The sequence below is a fragment of the Penaeus japonicus genome, unplaced genomic scaffold (genome assembly GCF_977035675.1).
Source record: "Penaeus japonicus unplaced genomic scaffold, GWHDUDI00000001_assembly GWHDUDI00000007, whole genome shotgun sequence".
Taxonomy (NCBI): Eukaryota; Metazoa; Arthropoda; class Malacostraca; order Decapoda; family Penaeidae; genus Penaeus; species Penaeus japonicus.
Genome location: NW_028234409.1, coordinates 22767274 through 22777273, shown reverse-complemented (window position 1 = coordinate 22777273; position 10000 = coordinate 22767274). Strand labels below are relative to the sequence as shown.

Sequence of the window (10000 nt, the reverse complement as noted above, 5' to 3'; positions counted from 1 at the left end):
TCCAATGCACGTCGAAGGAGGAATGAATCCTTCATACCCCCCCCCCCTCCTTAATGCCATACATTGCAGATCCTTCTCCCAATCCCAACCCGCGCACATCGCATGGCAGCCATTTCGGTCCCTATGAAAAAGGAGGCGATGCGCCGCCATCGCCTCCCCGGTGAACTCGGCCGCGCGATGTTGCTTGCAAGGTTGCGTATGCGTGAAGTGATGGCCCGTCGAATTACCGCAGCTGATCGCCGTGCGAACGATTCCCTCTGGTGACGAGGTGAGCCTCGGCGCCGCGGCACGGGGAGGGAACGGGAGTGCATTATGGCGGCCGGTAAGTGCGAGAATCCCGTGCGGCGGGTATCCCGGCAACATTATTGCTATGGTGTGGCACTCCCCGGTGAGTAGAACCTTCCCGCCCCCTCCCTCTCTCCTTGCCCCCGGCCCTCCCTTCCCCCAGCCCGTGCGCTCTCCCTCCCTCCCTCCCTCTCCCAGAGCGCCGAGTCAAAAGCCCTCCGCTCTCGCCCAACGCTCAGTAGTAGACTGTGGCTCCCAGCGAATTGTGTGGTCGCACGCGCTCGCTCTCTCTCTCTTGCTCTGGCACGCTCACAGACACGGTGTCTCAGGCGCGGTGGCTCGGCAATCGGGTGTGTGTGACTCGATCGCTTTGGAAGCAGAGGAGAGGCAACTGCCCTTCGCACTTCCATTCTTCCTTCTTCGTTTGTCCCCTTGCGTGGATTCCGGCCGAAGGGAGAGTGTTCCCCGAGTGCGAGTGGACTGGATAAGAAAGGAAGAGAATAGATCAAACTCGTATACTAAAGCCATAGAGAGACAGGAGCGGGAGGGAAATCACGCCATCTGATGAGAGATCGACGTGGTATCGAGGTGATGAGAAGGCTGGTCGAGCCACGGATGTGGGATGTGCTGTCCTCGGGCCAGGAGCCGATTCTAGGGAAGACCTGGCCGACTGTGGCAAGGGCCGTCGCCCAGAAGTAAGTTTGGGGTGTGTGTGTGTGTGTGTGTGTGTATGTATGTATGTATGTATATATGTATATGTAGATGGTTGTTTGCAAATGTGGTCGGAACCTTAATTTTGAGTTTCTTTATTCAACTATATATTCGATCACTCATTTTGATCTAGTCTTGTATTTCGACACTAGGATGTCAGCCTCCGCTAGAGTTCCGAAATCCTGGGGGCGCGAGACGAAACGCCGTGTTATCGTTCTCCAAGGGTCCTATTTTATCTACCTAACGGTCACCTGTTCGAGCGTGGTTGAGCCTGCGGTGAGGTGGTGCAGGGGGTTGATATCGGGGTACAATTAAGCTCTTCAGGGTCTTCAAGGCTACTGACTATCAGATGGGAAATCCGGTTATTTTGAAGTCTGGGGTGGCTGGCGATTGCCCTTGATGGTATTGTTGTGAATACTTTGATTTTCTTATTGCGATCATCGTTGTCAACATCGTCATAGTTTATTTACTGTAGCTATGATTTTTTTACTGATTAATTTTGCTATCATTATCAGTTGTACTTCCGTTTATCTTGTTTGGGATTCTACTTACTCCATGTTATAGTTGTACTGCACATAGTATATATTATCACTGTCATCATAAAAATATTAATGACAAAAATAATGATAATAGTGATCTTAAATTATTATCACTAATCATAACAATGCTTGGTATGGGGAGATCTGAATGCTCACCTGCCTGTCTCGGTGTTATGATTAGTTGCGAAAGTCAAAACTTTTTTCCCCGCCATTTTAGTCTTCCCAGAAGAGACTAGTATCCTGACAACCAAATTAAGCTCCTAGAACGCTGTATCGAACCGCACCTTACTTAACATTACAGTGGTCATGTATGGTGGGTCAGTCGGGATGATGTACGACATAGCCCATGTAAGCTTCGCTTGTTGCTACCTCATTTTGATACACACCATCTGCTGTGAATACACCTTCTAATCCTTAACAATGGAGTGAGTATAACTTTCGACTGGCGAGGGACATCGGGCTAGGTACTCGTGAAGGGGAACGAGAGCTGTTCTTGCGTTGTTACCCTTTTCAGCTTCCTGATTACGAACATTATGCTCCAAGGGGCTTGAGCTGTAAGTCCCTCACCAGGTAACATAAGCCTGGATGCGACAATTATACTTAGATGTCACAGGAGAAGCTGCCGGCTAATCATTAATGTCATGAGGAAAGAATCAGGCATTCGATCGAGTCGCGTTACACAAATGCAAGCCATATTAGGTTCAAGTTCAGTGAGACCACTTTGATAAATGAGTTGAGACCTTGAGTCAGAGTTGCCAGACTGGTAGACAAACCTAAGACACTCGGCTTATCCTTTTGACTTCGGTTGGTGGTGGTTAGGTGGGTTGCCCATCGTGTCCCCGAAATCGGACCTCTTTCATGCCTTCATGTAGAGGACCCGTTTACGTCGATAATGACTGAATAAGCTCGCTAAAGTCTGCAATGTTTGCTTATTGGAATGGAATAGATGTGTCGCTCTGTATGATGACCCCCACTTGCTGTCTATCGAGACGCCCCTGATAATCCACATGTTAGGGCAGAGGTTGGTGTTCCGCTTCCTGATGTTGTGTCAGATGTTATACTATACAAATGATAAACTGCTGTTTCACCTGGCCTGGTTTGTTGCTTCCAGTCTCAAAAAATAGGTAAACCACAAACCTCGAAGACAAGTGTAGTTTTATTTCTGATCGAGGCAGCTTCTGCAACATAATTTGATTTTTCCCACTCCCTTTTCGTCACTCATTGTAGAGCTAGAGACATTTTTGTGTTTTTTTTTTTTTGTGTGTGTTTTACTATTTTTAGAAATTTATATCTGTCATATCACAGGCTCCATCAATTCTGCAGTTGACGAAAATTGTAGTTCAGGGTCCATATCAACTCATTTTTTTTCTTTACACTCAATGTGATAGAAGTATTACTGTTTTAGGGGGGACAAAAAACAACTTTATTTTTTCGTATTTCTGTGCTGTCACGAACAAACACGAAACTTATAACCATCCAAAATGATGAGGTTGGGAAGAGGAAGGAAACTTGTGCTTTTGACAGTGAGTGCCACAATAAAAGGCATCCATACTGGCACAGGGTCACATTATATGCATTGGGCATGGTGTGAGTCACCTTCCTCCTCTCGTTCTGCCTGCACATCTTTCATCTGCGGTACTTTAGAGCAAGAGGTCGGGAACTTGCGATGTGCCATCACTCTACAGAGATAGTGCTTGCTAGAGACCGTAGATGGGTGCCATTCAAGGCTCTCTCTCCTGCTGGTGCTAGAAGAAAGTTGTGCCATCTAGGTTTTGTAAGTGAGTTGAAAACCATTTTGCTTATTATTACGGCAGTTATAATAATTATGACTGCAATTGTCAACATCACTCACTCATTACGTATAGTACAATAAAATAACATAGTGATCCAGAATCCCCGAACGCCATGACGCCCATTGTCAGGCAAGAGGTCCTGCGTCATGTATGACAAAAAACACGTCATCCGTCGTTAACGGGTTAATCGAAGCCTTTTCGCTAGAGGATTACCTCGAGTGCTGGAGTCGAACAATGCCAAAATAGCACTCACTGTAAGTGCTATGTATCATGATCCCATTGTCTCAATAACTAATAACTAAAGATACGAGGTTCTTTTATGCTTCCAGGGGTTTGTGAAGATCAGGTATGGGATATATAAGAGGACATTATATCAGGTACCCATTTTCCTGAGTAGATTCATCAAACAAAGAGAAACCCCGCTGGATGTATAGTGACTCCATTGACGGCATATAACAGTATAAATAACGCTCACGGGAACATTGCACCCTGTAGCGCGAATAGAATGCACTTCGAAGTATAAACTCCATTTTTTTTATAAACTAACCCCAATAATGTAGCCTTGATCGTTACTTAAATGAACTATCTTCCGCCATAGAGAATTCTGGGAAGGACATGGGATCTCGAATATTTTTTTTGTATACGGCATTATCGTCTTGGTTCCTATTCTGGGTGAGGGTAATTCGAAGAGAATTTTGATAAGGGAGATGAGTTATCCGAAGTAAGGGCGCATTGCAACTCTTCAGACAAGTACACACATGTATGTATGTACAGAGACAGAGAGATAAATTGGTAAAATTAATAAAATTTTACAGATGTATAATAATAATTGTGTGTTGTAACTACAGACATAGGTGAAATGAATGAATTTGTACAGATACTTAATGCCGCTATGTGTCGTTACTTATCTCCGTATTTAGTGCTCGTTGGTTACTACAGTATCAGTGAGTATTTGAAGTTGGAATTACTTAGTTGTAACCTATATTTTATGAAGCTATTATTTTATCATCATAAGTTCCATACTTCATGAAGCTCCTTAGTGAGATTCAAAGTTTTGCACAAAATCGCTCCATGAATGTGAAATTTACCTTCATATGTAATGGTATGCAATGTGGCCTATGACATCAAGTTGCGGAAATCGAATACATGCTTGAACTTGTAGGAACTCAAATGTATCGAACGCCACAACTTTGTATCTGCAATTTGCTACTTGCATGTCGTTCGTGTGAAAACACATTCACATGGCAATTAAAAAGTTCCGGACACATTCACGAAATATTCAACCCAAAAATAATGACGATATTTATTTCATTCATCATAATTGAAAATCCGAGCGGGTTCTCCCATCCACCTCAGCTGACCCCCTCCAATCGAGTCCGAAGCCGCGGCCGACCCCATGGGGAGCCGTGGGTCGGGACGCGGCGGCCGGGCGGGGGCGGAGCGGTGCGCAACGCGATGCTCAGTCGTTCCCGCCATTGTCGAGGTGGAGTGGCGGAGAGGGAGAGGGAGAAAGACACCGTCGGAGATGACGCGACTCCGTACTTGCGTCATGTAGCTTCCCCTTCCTTCCTTTGAGGTGAGATGCGGTGCAAGCACTTTGGTCGGCGTCGTGGCGGGGCGTGGAAACGGAGGCCATTGGAGGAACTCGCAGCCTTTGGTCGTGTTGTTATTTTCCCTCGGGGGCGCTCTGCCTGGCCCGTGCGAGTGTGTGTGTGATACATGCGTGACCGAGGTGGGGTGGATTATTTTTGGCTTGTTTTCGGGCCTCGGTTCCGGCGAGTGAGTGGAACAGTGGAACTGCAACCATAGTGTTTACGATTTTTAAAGAAAATTTGTTGGGGAATACATGAAAAATAGTGTTTTATGCGAGGAGACTTTCGCGGTCTTGGGAAGAATATTCGAGGGAGAAAAGCGATCAGATGATGCGGCGTTGCCACGTTTCCAAGGAGGAAGATCTCGTTCGTATTTTGTATTACCATTGCCTCTTTTGTAGAAATATATGTGTGTGTGTGTGTGTCCAAGGCGAGGTGTTAAGAATTACATTTTCATATCAATGATAACGTTTATGTAATAGTGTTATATATGGAACTCGAAACTTTTGCAGAATGGTGAGAGGCCTATACGCATATTCCCAAAACTGTTGTTTTGAATTTTACTGGTCCTTTTTGTTGAACTTCTGAGGACTTCGTAGATATTCTGTCTTATTAATTCATTTTTATCAGGTTTGTACTGAGTCGTAATCACAAAAAGGGGCTTTAGACCCTCTCATCAAGTTGAGACAATTGTCATCTGTTTGGTTGAGGGGAATGAACATGTTTAGATTATTTAGTAAGATTGTAAATGTGGAAATGGTTTTAAACTATTTGTCTATGTATTTTTCTGTAATCGTAAATTAGTAGTTTGTGTTGATTTAAATGCATTCTGAGGATTATATTATTTAATTTTTTTTTAGAGATCAGCAACATTAAAGATTCTTTTGCAAAGGTATCCCCTGAAGACTTTTTCCATATGGGAGATGTCAATTTTGTGATGTCCAAAAATAGGTTATTAATTATTTCCACATGATGAAAGTCCTGAAAGTGACTCGAGTGTAATTCAGTGGGAGTTCTATCTAGCTATAATGATAGGAGTTCAGATATTAATAGTACAAAGTAAAGAAAAGTGCCACCATTTGAAATGAGATCTTGGATGACTCTTGATATTAACTTTTCTTTCTCCTTCCTTTGCAGAATTTTGAGAGAGCAAGTGAGAGATTTGGTGCTACTAGGGGAGAGTAAGTGAAGGAAAAAACACATTCCCCTTCCACTCTACCAACCAATTAGACGGACATGGCTCCCCGCAAAGGAGGAACCGCAAATAAGGGAGGCTCAAAGGCAGCTCCCAAGAAGCGTGTGGCAGCAAATGGCTTCAAGCTGCCCGACCCCATTGCACCCGGGGTTATCGTTACAGACATTGCCAAGAAGAACTGGAGAATTGGTAATAGTATAGGTAAGTAGGCAAGTTTTTCTCCTTGATGATAATGTCAGATTATTTATGAAGTCCTGTTCCTGTTGGTATTGTTATATGTTGGGACATACCCTCTACTTTGTTACCACCCTTGAATATGTTTTATTCCAGGGGTGGGTGGCTTTGGAGAGATCTACTTGGCTTCCAATGAAGTAGACAGACCTGTAGATGATTCAGCTGACTATGTCATCAAGGTGGAGCCCCACAGCAATGGCCCACTCTTCGCAGAGATGCACTGCTACATGCGTGTGGCCAAACCAGAGCACATTGAAACCTGGAAGAAGGAGAAAAAGTTGAAACGCTTGGGCATGCCAAAGTACTTGGGTTCAGGGTCATTTGAGTATAATGGCCAGAAGTACAGATTCATGGTCATGGAAAGATTTGGCATGGACTTGCAGAAGATTCTCGAGAGACACAGCAAGAGATTCTCCTTCAAGACCGTCTTTCAAGTGGGCATTCAAATCGTAAGTATCACATAATTTTAAATTAAGTGAGTGTGTATGTGTGTGTATGTATTGTATTGTATTGTATGTAGTGAACTATCATTTGATTAATGTCTGAATCTTTCCTAAATTTCTAGTTGGATGTTCTGGAATACATCCATAGCAAGGAGTACATTCATGCTGACATCAAGGCATCAAACCTGCTTATTGGACATCAACCAGGCACTGAACACCAGGTTTTCCTAGTTGACTTTGGCTTAGCCTGTCGTTACGCCAATGATGGGAAGCACAAAGAATACAAATTTGATCAGAGGAAAGCTCATGATGGCACCATAGAATTTACATCGCGGGATGCCCACATTGGTGGTGAGTGGATTTGTTAAAGACTCTTGACATAACAGTTTATCATTTTGAAAAAAGTTTGTCGTATATATATTTTGTATTTTATTAATGTTATTGAAAGAGTTTATTTTTACATTAGTAATTTGCAATGTTGCAGCTCATTCTCGGCGAGGAGACCTAGAAATCCTTGGCTACAACATGACACAGTGGCTTTGCTCACGACTACCTTGGGAAGATAAGCTACAGGATTGCAATTATGTTGCTAACCAAAAAAGAGGCTACATGGAGAAGTTGGATTCCTTCATGTCGCAGTGTTTCCCGGAAACCCAGCCTCCAGGTAAGAAAAGGAAAAATCTTTTCATTTTTGTGAATATTTTTTTTTCTTATTTTTTTATATATATATTTTTAGTTGAGGTAGGGCTTGATCTCTTGAATTTACCTACAAGCTAAGTCTAAAATATTCTTGTCTCTCCTGTACAGGTCTGAAGGAGTATTTGGAATATGTGGTCAACCTAGCCTTTGATGAGAAACCTGACTACGAGAAGTGTCGGATCATCCTCCGAGAGGGCTTGAAGGCCAAGGGCTACCGGGACGACGGGAAGCTGGTGTTCATGTCAGCAACGCCAGTGCCGGTGTCTCGTAAACCCAAGTCTCGTCTCGACCGTAAGGTAAGAAAGCGAGATAGTACAGAAATGGAAGATGAAGAAGAGCAGGAGGATGAGGAAGATCTGTCAGAAAAGAAACCCAAGAGGAGTGGTGCTAAGAGAGCTAGAGGTGCTAGTAAGAGGGGTAGAGGTGCTTCTAGCCGCAGCGGCAGTAGCACAAGGGAGTCGTCCCCCGTCTCAGAGAAAGAGAACACGAGTAAGAAAGCCAACGTCCGCGTTGGAGGACGGGGCAGGGGTAGGAGTGGGTCCAGGGGAAGGGGCAGGGGAGTTGTTAAAGATGTCCCTGATATTCCAAAGTATGAAGGTATTAGCAACCCTACCCCACAGATGCTTGCCCTTATGAATAAGAAGCGGTAGATACATTCCACAAGTGCCTGAATATGGTGGAGATATCCTGGTGCCATTGATTATTTTTACTATGATAATTTTTGGCTATTTAAGGCATTGAAACTCAACGTGATGTCCTATCATCTTATGTTACTTTTTTAAAACTCCATTCTCTTATTGTAATTGCATTTATTTACTTACATAGCAGTATCTTGTATTGCATTGCATTGCTAGAGAAGCTTTGTTTAGTTCTTTTGTATGTTCAAATCAAGAAACAGATTGGTGTAGAGATGATGACCAATAAAGGAATTTCGAGAACTTGGTATTTCTTCTACATCCTTAGACAGCAAAGATTTTCATGGGTGTTGGCTTTTTGTTGTATGTGTGTGATTTTCTTTATATTGGTTTCATTGAGCTATATTACTAAAGTCAAACATTTTGTTTATTGCTGATATCGTGCATGCATGACCCTCTTAGAAATTGCTAACCCCCATGGAAATTTTTGCTTTCTAGAAAACCACAAAGCGGCGTTCAGAGGAGGAGGAAAATATATCCGACTTCACTCCCAAGAAGATGATGAGGGCATCTAATATATCTCCATGTAGGCCAAGGAATAAGAGGTATGTGAAAATCCCATATAGATTTGGTTTTATTTATTGGATTTGTAGATTGAAAGTGAATATTTATACTGCATTTAACCCATTGCGTACGTGTGTCATGACACATACGATGGCACTGATTAGGCCTAAAAGACAGGTGTCAATGTATACATGACACAACATTGGGATCTGCTCACAGTTGAAGCATGCACACGCCAAAGTATTATGGCTGTAAAGGTGCTAGCTCCAAAGTTAGCCTAAACCCACATTTTATGATGGATTTATGGAAAAATATTGTTTGGGCTAGTTTGTGCTGCCCAGAGGGTGGAGAAAACACTTTCCCTGTCTCTTAATTTTTAGCCGGTGCAGCTAATGTCATAGACCGCCTGTCCTGATGACCAGTTAGGTCGTTAAACCCCTCCGTCCGTAATGGGTTAAAGGAATGTTAAAGCTCTTTTTGCAGTAATTTCTGAAGTACTGGTAGAGAATTTCTTGTTTCTAATAGTTCTCTCATGGTACTATTTGTTCTTTTTCCTTGCAGGGTTAATACAAGAACCTGCCCCAGAAATTCCTTAGTGGGCATCAGTCTGAGCAAGCCAAACCAGCCAGAATTTGCCTACATAGACCCTGAAGACGTGATGATTGAGAAGGAGAACCAAAAGATGGCCGAGCGTAAAATGAAGCAGAGGCCCAAGAGATTAGGCATTGTTCGGGACACGTCCCTTGACAATCCCACACCACAAATGATTGAAATCATGAACAAGATCAGAGAGAAGTCAGCATCTCCCCCAGTTTGCCAAAAACGTCATAGACACAATAGGTAAGTTGCAGCCATTACTTTTTGAAATATGGGTTTCTAGTACAAGGTGTTGAAGTGTTTTTTTATAATGATTTTAGATTGTAGGAAAGTCATATCACGTGCTTATTTCAAGTTCGTCTGAATTTTATTTCACAGCAACTGCTATAGCAACAGAAGCAGCCCCATAGGTGAAGAGCCCCCAACACAGTTCACTCCAGAGATGGAAGCTGTGATGCGGAGACGCGCCGAGCGGCTATCATCCTCCTCAGACTGCGAGACCTATTGTTATTCTAGTTCCTCATCAGATGTTGGCTCACCACAAATGTTTGATTCCTCAGAGAATGAGGACTCGAACGACGCCACTGTCTATTACTCTCCAACTGCCCCCTCTCCTCCATATATGGCCACTCAAAATAATAATACACTTAAAAAGGGTAAGTTTTGCCTCTGAGCAAGAGGTTTTTGGAAAGTCTTGTTCTCATTTTTTACTT

The 10000-nt window shown here is 43.3% G+C and overlaps 1 protein-coding gene across 5 annotated transcripts in view; it reads left to right on the top strand.

Annotated features, from left to right (window-relative positions):
• LOC122262659 (serine/threonine-protein kinase VRK1) overlaps positions 1-10000 on the top strand; it is a 95494-nt gene that overhangs the window by 76882 nt on the left and 8612 nt on the right. For 2 of the 5 annotated variants that reach the window (XM_043030751.2, XM_043030755.2), the window contains exons 1-9: positions 4748-4904; positions 6058-6316; positions 6446-6798; positions 6915-7143; positions 7277-7456; positions 7600-7787; positions 8625-8731; positions 9252-9530; positions 9666-9943. In XM_043030751.2, coding sequence (XP_042886685.1) covers positions 6157-6316; positions 6446-6798; positions 6915-7143; positions 7277-7456; positions 7600-7787; positions 8625-8731; positions 9252-9530; positions 9666-9943 — 1774 coding nt within the window. In that variant the 5' untranslated portion in view covers positions 4748-4904; positions 6058-6156. Of the gene's footprint in view, positions 1-524; positions 981-4747; positions 4905-6057; positions 6317-6445; positions 6799-6914; positions 7144-7276; positions 7457-7599; positions 7788-8624; positions 8732-9251; positions 9531-9665; positions 9944-10000 lie in introns of those variants that run through there. The other 3 variants (XM_043030754.2, XM_043030752.2, XM_043030753.2) reach the window with 2 other exon arrangements.